Raw genomic sequence first — 18,772 nt, 5'->3', positions numbered from 1 at the left:
TGTTTGCCACAAGAATAGTAATCTTGCCACGTTCTTTGCTATTTGGCAACTGTATGACTTTTTCTGTCCAGGTCTGCGTGTTTTTTTTACTGTAGCGAGTACAAATGCCTTTTACCACCACGGCCTGTTTATCTACTGTAGAGGGACAATTCAGCAATTGTCTGCATGTATGCTTATGCACAACATGTCGGAAATGCTAGTTTTCTCTCTCCCAGCTCATCAGTTGAGAGACGCCACCGCAGCGTGCAGTAAATAGAGTCCCCGCCACTGGTTGAGAAATGGCACAATTATCCCCCGCTGGTGAAATATGGGTTGGGATGCACCGCTCGTGTTTGTGCACGTGTGTTCCTATTCGTCACATTGTTGCGACATGAATCAGTTTCCTGCAGTTGTGTCCTGGAGACCGATTGCAAAAGGGGGAGCGATAATAGCAAAATAAAATGAAATGGATATAGCAATTGTCCTAATGTGCTTGGGGGTTGAGGTTCTGCCCACACTGTGATGTTATACAGAGATAGTCTTCCAAAACATGCTACACAAAAGAAAACTTGGGTCAAAAAGAACCAAAAATGGGGTAACAAATTAACAGATCCATGAGCTGTGTTCTATGAAATGAGATTGTGTCAGTTTTTTTAGACATTCATTCTGCTGTTTTTGTAATGTAATGCTTGTTGTTTTCACGACGGAAGACGTGGTGAAAGTACATTTTCCTAAAGGGACCAATGAATTACAATTAAAATTTAAACTCTAAACTGACCTAGTTTTGGGTTGTTATAATGCGACCCACAAAAATGAATGTCATCAAGGGAGGCAAACACAAATTAAACAATGTTTTATTAGTTCTTTTGTAGAAAACAATACATTTTGGGGGAGTGGGGTGGCCTGTGGGGGGGCTAAAACGAACGAACCATTTGTCGATTAAATTATCCAGTGTTGATTCATATATTCATCTCTTTTCTAAAAAACAGCCTAATTTGGAGATATGTGTTTATATACCCTTACCCTACTTACGAACGAGACTATAGTTCGTAAGTTGAATTTGTCCGTCAGTTGCTTCAGTGCTATATTTTTATGTTTAAGGTTCATATAAGTATTTTAAGGCTTGTATACGTAACCTGTATTGTTTTGTACTAAAAAAAAACATTTCATAAAATAATATTCTCTATGAAGATCAATAAAGTGAAATTTAACTTACCTGTGGAAGATGTGTTTCAAGATTAAGGCTACTTCCTCCTCTGTGGTAAAAAGTGGCAGAAAAAAAGCGATCCAACCATTTTCTCGTCAGCATCAATCTTCCATATCGCACTTTCATTTCAAAAGAAACGGCTCGCTTCCTCTTTACATTTTACACCAATCATATTGAATGGATGCACGAGATATCAAACAATAAAAATGTCAAAGTTTTTAGCGCGTTGGAGATACAGTATAGAATGTTTACACTCAAACTAGGAAGTGGAAGCGGATTTCTTCTTCGGGGTGGATGCTGGGTGACCTCTCACAACGCCACCACACGCCGGTAGCGGCAGAAAGAAGAACTACAGTAATATCCTGTGCTCGGAAAAAGGTGCAGACAATACAAAATCTAACGTATAGCAATGTCCGGATATTTTTCGACATCCCGAAAAAAATGTTCGTATCTACCGTTTTTCTTAAGTCGAATGGTCCTAAGTAGAGGAGGTGGCGACAATTTACCCAAATTTGAGTTTTTTGTAACAAAGCAACCCATTTTAGGTGCAGATATTTTAAACATATTGCACTATTTTTTCAGCAATTAAAACCAAATGAACCAACTTTAAGGGTGCTTTTTTTCTCTTGACAACCTAGGAGGTTGGGTCAAATATTCCCGATCCGAGAATTCTTTCATCAAAACAACCCAATTTATGGATACATATTTCAAACAAAATGGCCTATTTCTTTGTTATTTAATTAAAATGAACCAATTTTGGGGTAGGTTTTTTGTTTTTTTTTAAAAATCACACGGTTGGTTCAGACTAACCAAACCTCTTTTTTTTTTTTTTTTTTAACAAAACCTAATGTAGTATACCTGGACAGACTTATTTTGCATCCCAAACAAACTGTGATATTTTCCTTTTGCAATTCAAAACAATAAACAAACTCTGGAGTTGGGGCCAAATGAACCCAAGAAATTGATCGGTGCACTGAATCGGATTTTTTACTTACTGTTACTTTCCCCTCTTTCTTCTATTGACTAAAATGCAAATAAAAGATCAAACTGTTAATTAAGTGTCAATATCTATTTTTCAAGTCTCTCAGGTTTAGGGTCTAAAACCTATTTTTACCTGAATGCCTCGTACTAACGGAAACACTTAACAGGGACCCGACCTGTACAGTATTGGACCTTTTGAGAAATGTCATTGAGCAGCGTGTGTATTTGAAGTCATCCAAACTTGAGCGTATTAGACCCAAGTGGCTTCTCGCACTGGCCTTTAGCTGTTATGCCACTTTAGCGATCCCCGCTAGGATATAAACGACACAATGGCGTTCAGTAGAGGACAGAATCATTGTTTGAATGCAACGTGACAATTGGTGACTTTAGTAAATGGCACAGGAACATTTGTTTTCGGGATGCAGTAGCGCTGGCTAGCGGTCTCATAAAGCTAGCCAAATCTGACTGCTTTCTTTGACATTTATCACTTGAGTTTGATCGACTTCTGTTTCCGCAGGTACGGAAAGATCGTGTCAACAAAGGCCATCCTGGATAAAAACACCAACCAGTGCAAAGGTAGGCAGTGTTGTCATCATCGAACATCAATAGCACCTTTGCGTCTCGTATGTTGCTGCAATTCCATTGCCTGTTCAATTCAGTATTGTTCAAAATTAAAATTACCTTTATTGTCATTGATTAAAGTGTAGTAAACATTGTTTGCAACTATATTAGATGTGACCTTCCAGGATAGACTTGTAATAAAATAATTTAAATAATACAATTATAATTAAAAAAATAATATTAGGGTACATAGGCAATATTTACAAAGTAGTGCTTATGGACTGGCCTATGTTGTAAGTGCATAAGAACAATAGAGCAGTAAAAATTGTTAACTAGTAGTTTAGGGTGTTGCGAGCCCTGGAGGAGGTATTGTCTTTGTTTTAAGGGACCTGCGGCCTTTACTATTGAGCAGCAGGTCAAAGAGGTAGTGGGCGGGCATGAGCCAGCAATGTCCTTCAGACTGGGCAGAGACCAGTAAAGGATTTTCTTGCCTGTGTTGATGACTCTAAAAATCCCCAAATCTTTCTGATCTACACATAAGCATAGATCAACCAACCCGTTTAAGGTTTTCCCCCGACAGTTTCAGTTCCTGCCAGTGCAAGCTAGCTGTAAAGCCCAGTTTGAAGCAGCACATCAGAAAAACTGCACATCAAGACGACAGTATGTAATACACTTCTCCCACGCACTCCAACACGGCAAGAGAGAGAGAGCCCCCGCACTGCCTGAGGTGCACGGCACCGTGGCTCAGCAACAGATCCATCAATCCCGCCACTAACATCACAGCTTGTCTACCTCTTCTTGCCTCTCTCCTCCTCCATTAGCCCGCCTTTCCATGAACCTGTCCTTCTTTCTGGCAAACGCAAAACAAGAGATTCATTTGTACTCTTTCAAGGGTGCGTTTGCAGTGATTCGGCGCGGGGGCGGGCGGAAAAGGTCGGGCGGGTGGATGTTCACCGGGGAAATGCAATTTCAAAAGATTGGAGCTGCAACAGTCTAAAGTTTAGCCTCAGCCGCTATGACAATATTCTGAGGCCACTGCCTTAATTTGAAAACTTTTGCTAGTGCAGCCAAAATAGTTTGATATGGATGCCACCTCTGTGCTAATAAGAAAATCAGGGCTCAATTTTGGGTACGAATTCACAAGCTAGTGATAGAGATTTATGTACACTATTTTCTTCCTGATTCGACTTATGCCGTCACAGACAATACGTTTTAACAAATTAGTTGATATGATTCAATTTTTTGCAACGTAATCGCAAATTATTTAATTGAAATTGAACATAAAATGAAGGGCCACAGTGAAAGGAGGTCATCAGCGCTTAAAGGACAGTGAATGTACCTTGCACGTAACTTTGGGTGAGTTTTTGCCTTCGATCCAGGTTTTTCAACAGATTTTATCGGTTGGAGCATTGTTATAAAACAAAATATATGCATATTTGCTTGTGCCTCTATACATTAAGTCAAGTCAAGTCAAGTCATGTTTATTTGTGTAGCCCTTAATCACAAAGAGTCTCAAAGGGCTGCACAAATCAAAGACTATTGCAAACTATTATTACATAAGGGCAAATGATACACATATTATCAACATAAAGTATAAGTTATTCATATGCTATAGAGTAGAAGCGTGTTTTAAGCTTAGATTTAAACATTTCCACTGAGGTTGCAGATCGAATCTCAGGGGGAAGATCATTCCACAGCACAGGGGCCCGGATGGAGGACGCTCTCGAACCTGCGGATCTCTTTTTAGCTCTTGGAATCACTAGTAGACCAGCGTTTTCAGAGCCAAGGCTCCAGACCGGGACATAGGGGGAAATTACATCAAGTCCATGCATGATTTTGTATAATACCAACAGAACCTTAAAATCGCATCTGAAGCTAACAGGGAGCCAATGCAAGTTAGCTAAAATCGTGGTAATGTGATCAAACTTTCTTGTCTTAGTTAAAAGCCTCGCTGCAGCATTTTGTACCAGCTGAAGGCTCTTGATTTTGGACTTCGGGAGACCGCAGAGTGCATTACAGTAATCGGGACGGGAAGTAAAAAACGCGTGAATTATAATCTCTGCATCCAACTGAGACAGCATAGGATGAATTTTAGCAATGTTGCGAGGATGGAAGAAAACTGTTCTAGTAATATTCTTCACTTGTGTTTGAAAGGACAGATCGGGGTCAAATGTGACACCTAAAGTTTTGACTGAGTCACTCTGGGTGATATTACATTTGTCAATGTTCAGAGCAGTTTTTTGAACAAGTCACGGCATTTAGATGGACCAATAACTAACATTTCGGTCTTTTCAGAGTTAAGGCGCAAGAAGGTGAGTGAAATCCATACTTTTATCTCAGTGAGGCAGGCCCCCAAATTTCCACAATTTAGTGTGGCAGATTCCTCCATCGAAAGATATAGTTGAGTGTCATCAGTGTAGCAATGGAAACTGATATTATACTTGCGAATAATATCACCTAATGGAAGCATGTAAATGCTGAAAAGTACTGAACCCTGCTGAACACCGCAGGTAACACTAAAGGGCTCAGTTGTCATTTCACCATATTTAACACAGTTCGTCCTATCTGAGAAGTAGGATCTGAACCATAAGAGGATGGTTCCTGAGAGACCAATCCATTACAGGAGTCTGACTTTCAGCCACAAATATGCCTATCAAATTCAATTATTTTGCAAGAAAATCATGTGCAGACCAGATCAGAAGGTTAAAGGTTAAAAACTTTAGGCATATTTAGTATTTTTTATTTGCTGTATTATTGTTTTATTGACTTATTACAGATTGATTTTTTACTATTGTTTCTTAATTTGATCAAAGCGGCTGCCTTTTCCAGCAGCTGCCCTATTGTTTTATTGTCTGCTCCTATCTTCGGTGTTTTTTCTTCCCGTTTTGACAACTACACTATGGATTACCTTTATCCTATGGACATGGGTTTTAACGCACAAGAAATGCGTGTATTCAAGGAATTTCAACTCCTTGCCCTGAAAAATTCTCGTGCCGGCGTGATGAAGGGGCCTATCGTGGAAGAAAAGCCGGAGCTAGCGAAGCGGCTAGCGGCGTTATAAGTCTTCGGTACCATCCGTAATCATGGTAAATGCGAACTCACGACCAAATAAGATCATCGAGTGTTGGTGGAAAACATCGAAGCGCACAGGGAGCGCAGTTGCTGTGTTTTGCGGAAACGTGGCTCACGTTTAGCATTCCGGACGCTAACGTGTAGCCACCCGGAGCTACCCGGAGCAATCCGGCTTCAACGCCGCTAAACAGAGACACGAAAGCCGGGGGAATCGGAGAGGAGGCGGACTTGCTAACACGAGGTGGTGTATCCCTGGATTTTCACAAAGAAAAGTTCTCCATCTGCCGCAGGGATGTCGAATTTTTGGACTGGCGTGACGTCATCCACTTCGCTACAAGCACCCCTAGGGCATCATGTTCATCTGTTAATAAACAACGGGGTAGACTGCTGGAAGTGTGAATTTCCCTACGGGGATGAATAAAGTATCTATCTATCTATCTATCTATCTATCTATCTATCTAATTTTAGATTTTATTTGTTGCTTTTATCAGAGCTTTTCTTGACAAAGATTTGATAAAACCCAACATCACACTTTGGCAGCCCTTGAGTAATCTGAATCTCAGACCCCTGGTTAAAGTTTAAACTTGCTTGCTACCGCATTACTAACACACAAGTCCAATATCATATTTACTTACACAACTTTTTAAAGCAAAGATCACTTGAAAGATAAACTAGGACATGAGGCCATTGGCTTGGATTCTTTTCAGTGTCTGCCTCAACAATAATTTGCATTCAGTTTGATCAAGTAGGGCGTGGTAAAGGAACTGTAACGACTTCCAAAGCACTTTGGGGTCACAGGAAGCTCGAAAATGTGCTCTAACCAACACACTCTATCAATTGTTTTCATCATGAAGTCGATTTTTAAAGAGGTCTCTGGACACACCTCCTCGTCATTAATTAAATCAACTTGGCTTGTGCTTGACCGGAATCTTGATGGTCTAACTCAAGGACATGTTGTGTTTTTTTGTCATAAGACAGGTTAAGTTTGGAGAGCCCTCACCATAGACTTTTATGGTCCTTCATTGGCTTCAGTTAAATGGCGAGATCTATGTAATGGACCTTCTTGTAAAGAAGGACAAAACAAAATATTGCTGAGTAGAGACTCCTAACAGCGGTCCATTGATAAACGAGGCAGAGCTTGGTCAAGGAGCCTGTTGGGGCGGAGGGGGCAAAGAAAGCTTTCTGCATGCGTTATTGGTTTCTCATTAGGGGGCCAAGATGTTAACATTTGTCTCTGTTGTATGGAGCGCCGGTGCAATTACAAACACACTTTGCTCGCCCCGTCTGCCCTCCAAATGTGAATTACGTGAGAATCACCATAAGTTCACTCATACCCAACAATATACTGTGGAAATTTTCTGAGATTCTGTATTTTTGTATTTTCATCCTCTTCCTTCATACTCTTTTCTAATAATACAGTCTGTAAAGCAGAAGGACATTCTCACGCGTAAATTCTGAAATGTGTTTGGACATGACACAACCGATCCAGTAAGACACGAGGGGCTGACGAGACCCAGTGAGAGCCTGTACCCAGTATACCTCGTCTGACGTCATGACAAACATAGAGCTTTACATTTTCCTCCTCGATCATGTAGCAATGTTCTTTCCAAACTGCGCGCATGAACCTCCCAGAACTATGCCGCGCACAGGTAAATATCCAGTGCATTAAAATCAGGGCTCGAAATTGCGGATTATATGGCAAATTCTGCCAAAGTTCCAGTCGCTGGAGGTAAAAACAACACGGGTTCCCTTGCAGTGGTTTTTAAATGTTATTTGGAAATCCATGTTAAAGTTGCACGAACTTGAATAAAGTCAGCAACGTTTTTTGAGAATCGGCTCTTTCAGCTCCCAAACAGCTCTTCAGATTGTTTTTGTTGCTTTAATCCATTTACTGACAATTATTATGTAACATTATGCACAAAATGGTAAATAAAGCAAAGAAGCAAAAAATACCCATATGAAAAACAAGTGAAAGGAAGGGAAAGAGGAAAAAAGCAGGAAAAAAAGGAAACAAATAAAAGAAAAAGAGAAAATGGACGACAAAAGTAGTACAGAAAGACAGAAAAAAAGTTAGGAAAAAATAAGCTATTTTGAGAAAAAAATTAAGAAAATGGGGTGCAACATATCCAAAAGAGACTAGTAAGCAAAGTTGGATGGAAATGGATTTGGAGAAAAACATGATACTGATAGGAGAACATTACAAATTGTCTCCAATACGGCCCAGAAAGTCAGGGCTGATCTCTGCCCAGTCGTAAAGACATTGCCGACAACTGCTCTTTGGCAGACGCTACAGCTCTCTTAAAAATAAGACTAACAGGCTCAAAAACGGTTTCTTCCCCAAGGCCATCTCCACCCTAAACAAACACAAAACTACTGATGCTTTATTTTCAAGTGCACTATGACTAAGTACACTTACTACTTTGGCCAGGCTACAAGCACTACCTTGTAACTATTAACTATCCATCAAAATCTTCTTGTATCCTATCTTTTTCTTGAAAATAGTTTGTTTATCCCGGAGTTTCACTTCTAATCTCATTGTGAACAATGCAATGTAATCAATGACAATAAAGACAGTTCTAATTCAGAGGATCTTCACATTGATTTGGACAGATTGTGTATGTAAAACCTTTTTTGGCTGGCAGATGCATTCTTTGATAATCTCACTCATGCACTTGCACACCCAAACACACACCAAATCCATTTTCTCAGCTCCCACACCCACTTCCTACTTCCAGTAAGTTGGCTTTTCACCAAGTAGATGTCCGATTGTCCACTTTTGTCAGAAATAGAAGCTCAACCGGCCGGCGGGTTCAAATTCCTTCCATGGAAAGGTCACAGCGAGGCAACATGCATCGTAGAATCTTGGCTGGGTGGTGGGGTTCACAAAGTAAAATTGCTGTATAGCGGGGGACAGAATCCTTTGCTAATTGACTAATGTCAAGTCAAGTCATTTTTATTTGTATAGCCCTAAATCACGAAGAGTCTCAAAGGGCTTCACAGATTATTACGCTATATTACACAGACTATTTTTCAGCCGACGAGAAGAGTAGGTTATTCATATGCTATGGAGTAGAAGTGAGTTTTAAGCTTAGATTTAAACATTTCCACTGAGGTTGCAGATCGGATCTCAGGGGGAAGAGCATTCCACAGCACCGGTGCCCGGATGGAGAACGCTCTCGAACCAGCAGAACACTTCTTTGCTCTTGGGATCACCAGAAGACCGGCACTCTCAGATCGTAGGCTTCGGACCGGGACATAGGGGCAAATCAGATCTGAAAGATAAGAGGGAGCAAGTCCATGTATGATTTTGTATAATAAAAAGAGAACCTTGAAATCACATCTAAGGCTAACTGGGAGCCAATGCAGGTTAGCCAAAATCGGTGTTATGTGATCGTACTTTTTTTGTCCTAGTTAAAAGCCTCGCTGCGGCATTTTGTACCAGCTGAAGAGACTTGAATCTAGACTTCGGGAGACCAGAGAGTAGTGCATTACAGTAATCGAGACGGGAGGTAACAAACGCATGAATTATAATTTCCGCAACCGACTGAGACCGTATTGAACGGATTTTAGCAATGTTACAAAGATGGAAGAAAGCGGTTCTAGTAATTTTCTTTACATGCATTTCAAAGGATAGATCAGGGTCAAATATGACACCTAATTTTTTAACTGAGTCACTCTGTGTGATGTGACATTTGTCAATGTTCACAGCAGTTTTTGAGAATAAGTCACGGCATTTAGATGGACCAATGACTAACATTTCGGTCTTTTCAGAGTTAAGACGCAAGAAATTGAGTGACATCTACTCTTTTATCTCAATGAGGCAGGCCTCCAAATTTCCACAGTTTAGTGTGGCAGATTCCTCCAACGGAAGATATAGTTGAGTGTGGTCTGCGTAGCAGTGGAAGCTGATATTGTACTTGCGAATAATATCACCTAATGGAAGCATGTAAATGCTGAAAAGAAGGGGGCCAAGCACTGAACCCTGCGGAACACCACAGGTAACATTAAAGGGCTCAGATGTCATTTCACCATATTTAACACAGTGCGTCCTATCTGAGAGGTAGGATCTGAACCACGAGAGGACGGTTCCTGAGAGACCAATCCATTTTTCCAACTGTTCTAGTAGGAAATTGTGGTGCACTGTGTCAAAAGCAGCGCTAAGATCCAGCAGCAGCAAAAGTGATGAAGCGCCAGAATCCATTGCCAGTAGGAGATCATTTGTTACCTTGATCAGAGCTGTCTCAGTAGAGTGGTTAGCCCTGAATCCTGATTGCATGGATTCAAAAAGGTTATTCTCGGATATGAAATCATTCAGCTGCTGTGCCACTACTTTTTCAAGTACTTTAGAAAGGAAAGGTAGGTTTGACACAGGTCTATAATTACTTAAGATTTCTGGATCAAGGTTGGGTCGTTTCAGTGTGGGTTTAATAACGGCGGACTTAAAAGCTGCGGGAACTACACCTGAGGAGAGTGATATGTTTATAATATTTAGAACTGAAGGTCCAAGGACACAAAAAATACTTTTAATAAGTGAACCTGGGAGCGGGTCGAACTGGCAAGTTGTCGGTTTGGCCGCATTCACCACCTGTTTGAGATCATCAAGTGACAGTTCACTAAAACTGGACAATTTCCCTGGACAGCCACCCTGTCGTGCATCTGTAGATTTCAGCCCTTTAATAAGTGTGGTATTAATAATGTCTTTAGCAATTTCTTCCTGTATGCATTGAATCTTCTTAGTAAAGAAGACCATTAAGTCATGAGCAGAGTGCGTCGAACTATCTGCGATAGTCTGTTGCCTTGTAAGCGATGCTACAGTGTCAAAAAGGACTTTGGGATTGTTCTTTTGAGACGCGATCACCTTCGAAAGGTAGGCCGATTTTGCAGAGGCAAGGGCCGCTTTATACTTTAACAAGCTGTCACACCAGGTTTGATGGAAAACCTCAAGCTTGGTAGCCCGCCATTTTCTTTCCAATTTCCTGCATTCTTGTTTAAGGGTTCTAGTTTCATCAGTAAACCAAGGCGTGCGTCTTTTAGGACGTGATTTTAGCTTTATGGGCGCTATTGAATCCAGGACACTAGTCAGGGTGGTATTGAACTCATTCATGAGTGAGTCAATCGAGCCATTGTATGAAGGAAAGGACGCAACTGCTCCAGGAAGGAGTTCAAAGAGCTCAGAAACTGTGCCAGTGCTTATATTGCGTCCGCCTAATCCTTCAGCTTTTTTAACACTACATTTAGCTAGCACCTCAAATGTAACTAAATAATGATCCGAGATAACGGTAGTACACGGTAACACCATAATGTTTGAGGATAAAACTCCTCGAGTCAGAACCAAGTCTAGCGTGTTTCCATCTTTATGGGTTGGCAAATCAACCAGTTGATTAAAACCAAATGCATCAATTAGAGACCTAAACGCAATAGTAAGTAAACTGAGTGGGGAGTTCATATGAATGTTAAAGTCCCCCATAATTATAATTTTGTCTGCATAGGTTACTAGTTCAGACAAAAGTTCAGCAAATTCGTCTAAGAAAGTTGTGTATGGCCCAGGTGCGCGATAGATAGTTATTACATAAATTGACAATAGAGATGACCGCATCACAAGAGCCTCAAACGCCTTGTAATTATTAGAGGTACGAGGATTACATTTGAGCGATTTTTCAGAAATGAGCGCGACACCGCCACCCTTTTCAACGTGTGTGCTACATGGCTACTCGTGTAGTCAGGGGGTGAAGCATAATTTAGCGCTAAATACTCATCCATGCCATCCAAACCCCTGATACGCCAGATAAAAACATTAATATAACAAAAAAGGCTAGAGTAAGTACTACACATACATATTACTAAATACCATTATAGATAAATATTCATGTAAAAGAAACATGACATTTTATGTATTTGGGGTGGGACAGTAGAATGGGCATGTAGATGCAAAGAGGGTTAGGAGATTCAAATTAGAAGTGATTTTAAAGCTTCCACTTTCATGAAGTGTAATTCCCTTAGAAGACTAACACTGCTTTAATTGCCTCATTGTAAGAACTTAGCGTGGGTAGCACGGCGGATGAGTTCAGAGATCCTGACTTAAATTCCAGCTTCTGACCTTCTCATGCTAAGTTTGCAAGTTCTCCTCGTGCCTGCGAGGGTTTATTCCGGGCACTCCTGTTTCTTCCCATGTTCCAAAAACATGCATGGCAAGTCGATAAGCGAATCCAAAATTGTCCCAAGGTGTGAATCTGCGTGTGAGTAGTTGTGTTTCTCTGTGTTCCCTGCAAATGGCGGGCAACGAGTTGAGGGTGTTTTCTGCCCACTGCCCGATGATGGCTGGGACGGCCAGCACCCCCCGCGGCCCTACTGAGGATAAGCGGTGCATAAAATGGGTGGATGGATGAAAATCCCCTTAATCCATTCAGAAATATTATTTTCAATATTAGGCAGCTCTGCTTTAGCAATACTGCAAGCCTTGGGAGTCACACCAAAAAAATACAGTACAAAATATGCAAAATTCAAAATAGTTTGTTTTTGAGGTGGTGTAGTTGGGAAAATACTGTAAAGAGGGGCCGGAAAAACGTCTTGTTCCACACCTGAAACTGTATTAGTTTAGTCACTGCTTGCTTAATTAGGCCTGGCAGCACAATGTAAGACTTGACCTGCCCTGATCCCAAGCCTTGACTAATGATCATTTTGCTGATTAGCAGAGAAAAATCACCACAAGTGTGGGAAAGAACTGAGCTTACCTCGACTCCCACTTCGGAATTCCAAACAGTCAGCACCAGACAGCTGCTGCAGTTCTCTCGCTTTCATATTCATCCGCGTTTGAATGTTTGCATTGTCCGCCGACGTTATCTGCGTTCCCTGAGCCCTCGAACGGCATCGATCCGTCTTTGTTCAAATATTGAAGCGGCTCGCTCACCGCGCAGACGTGCTCGGCACAACTCTGCTGTGAGCATGCACCCAAAACGACCGAACCAATTTCTGGTCCTCCGCGCAAAACTCGTCCATGCATGCCTTAATGGACCTTGTCCTTGGGAGCTTCAAGAAGTTAGTCGAGTCAAAGAATCGTACAAAGTACTTGGAAAAGACAGCAAGAAATATGGTCCAGCCGGCCCCCGCCATCATCATAAATCGACGTCGCATGCTTGATGAGTTGAATGCTCAAACCGCAACGTTGTTGTCATCTACAAAGGAAGAGTTATTTTGCCCTAATCATGATTGTCTCAGTTTATCGGACTCTTAACAAATGCAAAAGGAACTTTTTCTCCTGCAGAAATATTCAATAGGTCGAGCGTATGATTATAATTTAGACCCGAGATATGACATGAATCCCTTATGAGGTGGGGATCACAAAGTGAAATTGCTGTAAAGCGAAGGACAGAAACCAATGCTAATTAGCTAATGTCTCCCGAACCCCTGATAAACAAAAAAGTATATGGTAACTGTGACATATGTATAATAAACTTGCATCTGATTAATTTAAACAACTAAAGGAAAACAAAATCGGATTTCCTTTTTTTAGAACAGCTACAGCTGGTACAGTGAAGTTATTGGTATTTTTAATGTTTTTTTATTTTTTATTTTAGAAAGAACCCTGCAATGAAAAACCCAAAATATTGTTCATAAACATTTATCCAGTTACAGCTGATTGAAAAATAAACTGATTGAAAAATTGTGCTAGGATTCTCTTGCCCTGGCAAGATTTTCTTTCTTTAACCGCCTCTTTATTTATATCATAGTCCAGATCGACAATTGATTACAGCTGTTTGATTTGGCGAGCGATACAAATTTAAATTTGATAGTTTTTAAGGAAGGCAATAAATTGTTGATGACATCGTATTGCGGGAAAAATGCCATAAAAACATCTTATTCCAGACTCTGAAGTGAAGTGGTTGTAAGGCATGGACACTATATCTCAAGGGTAAATAGAATAGATCTACGAGGCCTACTCGTAGTCAGCTTGAATCGTTTCCCTCTCAGCCTAATGAGGACGAGCGCTCTAAAAAAAGAAGGATGAATAATTCCGAGCAATTAACGTTTATTGATAACTGATTGGATCTGGCGCAAATGTACCCCAAAAGAGGAGTTACTGAACACACGCTGTCGTAAAAGTGAGCCTCCGAGTCCGATTTTGCAGCTTGTGTTCTGATGAAAGCGTGCCATCGCTTTACAAACACATCCGTTGAAAAGGAATAAAAATGCCGGGCCCAGTCTGTTGTGCGGCAACGCTCGCTGCAGGTGCTTCTGCACTAACACGAGCATCATCTTTGTAGCTGTCACTTAAAAGCTGATGGACCGCATGCTGGTTTTTCTGCTATAAAAAATGAGCACAGAGGAAGGAATAAAGCTCCACGAATGCACTGACACAAGCATGACAACACGAGTTGTCGTATCGTATTTCCTGGTCTGGCTCCGAGGCAGGGGCTGTCAAGATAAAAAGACTCTCGTCAAGCGGTCGCTATCGGCATCCTCTGCGACTCCAACCAGTGCCGTTTGGACGTGACCATTGCCGGCTTCGAATATGCCACCTCGGGCTCCTCCCAGATAAGAGTGTCATTAGAAAGTATGTGATGCTAAATATGCTAATCCTAATTACCCAGCGGGGTAAAATTAACATTTATCTGCCAATCGTCTGGATTGTTTGGAGTTCCTACAATCATAGCTGCATTTTTCACGTTCTGATATGACCCCATTTTGCAGGGCATACAATGGAATAATAACAGCCTAAGTATGAATAATGAATCGAGTCAAAGGCGTTGAGTGTTTGCAATCGGCCTCCTTAGGGAAAAAGCGATTTGTCATCTGTGTCCGTCGCGAGGAAGATAAAAGTGAACATCCAAGCCTAAATAGGTGTATCAATTTGAAAATGGATTGAAGTGTAAACCCCCAGGATAGTGCGACCTCACCTTAGGATGTTTTTACTCTAAGGTGTGGAATACGGTAACCCCTTGCTGTATCGCGGTTTACTTATCGCAGGTTTGCTACTTCGCTAATTATCCTTGTGCTCTGCATTCTAAATAAACTGTTGCTGCGCCCCTTTTCTGCTTGTCTGCCTGTGCATCAACGACGTCGCAGTCTGAGTTGTACACATACGTAAAACAGCTTGATGAACCTACATAATTCAGTGCACATCTTTTTCATTTTCAAGTTTCTCTTAAAGCCATCATGTCCACTAAACGCTCCTGACCCACAACAGGAAGAGGAAGATGTTTTCTAGCTCCACCGTGAAGTTTGACTTCTCGACCTACTTAACTTGCTCTGGAGCCACATGCAAGTCTTTGGCACTCCCGAGGTGCTCGCCGGCACTTTTTCAAAAATGTTTGATTATGGAAAAATATTTGGTTTCTGGTGGACAAAACCAAAAAGTAAATACAGTTTTCCATGAAGCCCCCCATGATGCTGGCAACATATCATACAAAGTAAATTGTGTCCTTAATCCCTACAGCTGAGCAATAAAACAGCAAGATTATTAATAAAAGGACAATTAACCAGTACAGACGGTTTATAAACTAAAGTACCGTATTTTCCGCACTATAAGGCGCACCTAAAAGTCTTAATTTTTTTCAAAAGCTGACCATGCGCCTTATAACACAGTGCGCCTTATATATGGCTCAATATTAAATTCGCAAGGTCTCGCAACTTACTCAACAGCCGCCGCCTCGATTTTACCCCGAACGTGGAGTAGTCCGCGGTGTATGCTGGGATTTATATACCGGCGTTTCATTGGCTAACCAATGTGTCAATCATCATTTGAATCGATCACTATTGGCTGAAGTTATTCGGAGCCTCGGATTGGCTAGATGGCCAAAACAAACCCTGCAATCGGCCGAGTTTAGCAATGGCGTAGCAAGTCCGCGGTGTATGCTGGGATTTATATACCGGCGTTTCATTGGCTAACCAATGTGTCAATCATCCGTTAAATCGATCGCTATTGGCTGTAGTTATTCGGAGCCTCGGATTGGCTAGAGGGCCAAAACAAACCCTGCAATTGGCCGAAAAAGATGTGTCAATCATCCGTTAAATCGATCGCTATTGGCTGAAGTTATTCGGAGCCTCGGATTGGCTAGATGGCCAAAACAAACCCTGCAATCGGCCGAGTTTAGCAATGGCGTAGCAAGCTTGCTAAAGTACGCCATAAAGAAACATGTTTCATTAGTCTGTATTTGTAAATATTCTACTCTACTGGATTTACTTCACTCACGGTTGTAAGAAGACCATGATTGCGTATCATTATTGAACGTGAGAACTTAGGTGAGTTATGCGGCTTTATATTTTCCCGGTATCTTGTTTTAGAACGATCTTGATGTTGCTGTGATGAGTTGAGTGAATTAAACTCAATTCCAAGTGTTTATTGTCATATGCACAGTAAAGTTGTGAGCGAAAAAGAAAATAGAAACATAGAAATGTTTGGCATTTCTTGAATCCCAAGACTTCAACCTTCCGAATGATATTTAAAATGACGCATTTAAGTGACATCGTACGGACACCGCATCCGCACGTGTCTACGACACGTATTTGCTTCTTTGCAAGCTTTGGGAATGTTAAGGGGGTAATCAGTTTGACCGAATCATCTGACTGTTTTGTCGACGTTCCCATTGTAGCGCCTTATAATCCGGTGCGCCTTATCTATGGAAGATATAGGACCAAAAACTATTTTTGGGGGGTGCGCCCTATAACCCGGTGCGCCCTATAGTGCGGAAAATACTTCTATTTGTTAAGCTAATACTTAAGCCTGTAAATTGGGTTTGTTCTTGAATAATAAACAAATTAAGGCTTTATTTGGAACACAACCCTTGCTAAAACAAGGAATCACTGTACTTAACAATGTTTTTTTTGACCGTTCTTTAATACATTTCGTTAAAATGAGATATCAATAACCGTAGTGGAGTTTGCATGTTCTCCCGGTACTTGCCTGGGTTTCCTCCGGGCACTCTGGTTTCCTCCCACATTCCAAAAACATGCATGTCAGGTTAATTGGCCGGTGCAAACTGTCCCTAGGTGTGAATGAGCGAGTGAGTTGTGTGTCTCTGTGTACCCTGCGACTGGCTGGCAATCAGTTCGGGGTGTTCCCTGCCCACTGCCCGAAGATAGCTGGGATGGGCTCTAGCACCCTCGTGACCCTAATGAGGATGAGCGGTGCAGATAATGGATGGATGGAGATATCAATAAGAAAATAGTTTGCGTATTAAGTGCGGATGAAGAGTTCCATCCCTAAGATGTCTGTCTACTAATAGTCTTGTCCTATTAAATGCTGGTTTGCTATTCGTTTGTGTCGCAACATCATAAAAAGGCCAATATGCTATTGGTTAAACTACCTCCCACAATGCCTTCATTTTCATCCAGTTCACAATTTTGTGTTATATGTAAAGATTTTGCAAAACCGCAATATAATACTATATTTTCTGTACTGTATTTATTTGCTATGTATATGCTGCAACTATTCGCCGGACAAGATTTAGAAATCGGGTTAATTTACGTAATTGTCTCGATAAATGATTGTGTATCAATCAACGGTGACCAATCCGCACTTGAGTTTGTTTTTTCTTTTTACTAGACAAATTTGTGAACGGTTAATTGTGTTTTAGGGACATCTTAGGTTACAACTGATTCATTGAAATCATTTAGCGAACTGATCTTAGCTCAACTATTTTATTCAAATAGTTTCAAGCGCAATTGACAAAATTGTCATGATTACGGATGTGAATCACCAGTGCCCGCTCATTTGGTGCCTACTGCCTTGGACTCTGATTAGCTCCCTGTCTCTATTCAAACCCACTCTTATCTGTCCCCTTTGGTCAGTCTGTCTGCGAACCTCAGTTTACTCTAGGCAAGCTTTTTCGACCCTGACTCCTACCTGTTTTTGCTCCCATCCCATCTCTTTCCCCGGCTTTGACCCGTTTTTGACCCTGACCACGTCTACCTTCCTCTCCTGGCTTTCGACTCGTTTCTGATCCCGACCACGTTTTTTGCTCTCTTGTCTACTGACCCGTTTTTTCCGTTCCCGACACCGCCATCACTCGCCGCGGAAGTCTCACTTCCACGTTTAAAGCGACCTGCTTCCCGCGACCAGCGATTACCGGATCGTGGGTCTAACCCTTTTCTTTCTTCCAATAAAACTGAGAGAAACATAAAGCAAGTGGGTCCTGTCTCCGTTCTGGTCCTGAAAAAAATGGGAACATTTCCAGAAAACAATATTGAATGAGGATTGGATTATGCAATATACAAAGTGGGACCTGAAAGTGTTGAGCGATCTTAATTTTTTTCTTTTGCGTAAAATCGGCACACGGCGTCTGAGCACAAGGCTGTTTCGCCTTTTTACAGCCTCCGTAATCCTCTCGGCGCTAACAAATCTTTCAAAGGTTGACAGCCGAGGCACCGCAGTTTTTCTTCTCTCCCGACTCTATTTTTCTTGCACATTAACTCACATTTATATTTCTTGCAAATATAGCAATTCTGCCCCCACCTCAAGCCCCCTTTTCTCGCACCCGGTATTTCTCGTCTTTGGCTCTCGGGCTCATATTTTGCTTGACATTAACAGCCGCAACCTATCTGGAAATTCATCACACGCAGGGAATGAAAGCCGCCGTCATGATTTATGAGTTATCGCCGTGCCAATGTATCGGAGACGAGGGTGTGTGTGTGTGTGTGTGTGTGGGGGGGGGGGGGGGGGGTCATGTCCGTGTTAATTAAAATTTCGGCGGCGGATTAAAAGCAGTCAATGGCGCCCTCTGATCGGCCGTTTCGGAAAGAAAGTGTAATTACAAAAGGATAATGGGTGCCAGGTGGGAGGGGGGCGGGGCTTGGCTTCCTTGTAGTCAAAGTCTTCTACATCTCCATCTTCTGGCAGCTGATTGTTGGATTAAGATTAAAATTCGGTTGAATAATCCAAATATTTAATTGGTGAGACGAGTTTACCTGTACTACACATATGTCAAGACCAAAGTTGTTTGACGAACCCTTCCATCAATTATCTGCACGGTTTAT

General features: G+C 41.5%; 1 protein-coding gene and 1 long non-coding RNA gene across 5 annotated transcripts in view; one reads left to right on the top strand and one right to left on the bottom strand.

Annotated features, from left to right (window-relative positions):
- Positions 1-18,772, top strand: part of rbms3 (RNA binding motif, single stranded interacting protein) — a 243,788-nt gene that overhangs the window by 72,691 nt on the left and 152,325 nt on the right. For all 4 annotated transcript variants that reach the window (XM_088328442.1, XM_088328441.1, XM_088328443.1 and 1 more), the window contains exon 3: positions 2,685-2,743. In XM_088328442.1, the coding sequence (XP_088184568.1) occupies positions 2,685-2,743 (59 nt within the window). The remainder of the gene's footprint in view (positions 1-2,684; positions 2,744-18,772) is intronic.
- Positions 7,972-12,593, bottom strand: LOC148370707 (uncharacterized). Its single transcript, XR_015849599.1, has 2 exons — positions 12,532-12,593; positions 7,972-9,072 (listed from the first exon to the last, which is right to left on the bottom strand). It is a non-coding gene; the product is annotated as an uncharacterized LOC148370707 (long non-coding RNA).

Source organism: Urocampus carinirostris, chromosome 2 (genome assembly GCF_059441175.1).
Source record: "Urocampus carinirostris isolate Australia breed hairy pipefish chromosome 2, RoL_Ucar_1.0, whole genome shotgun sequence".
Taxonomy (NCBI): Eukaryota; Metazoa; Chordata; class Actinopteri; order Syngnathiformes; family Syngnathidae; genus Urocampus; species Urocampus carinirostris.
This window is presented reverse-complemented; position numbering and strand designations above follow the sequence as displayed.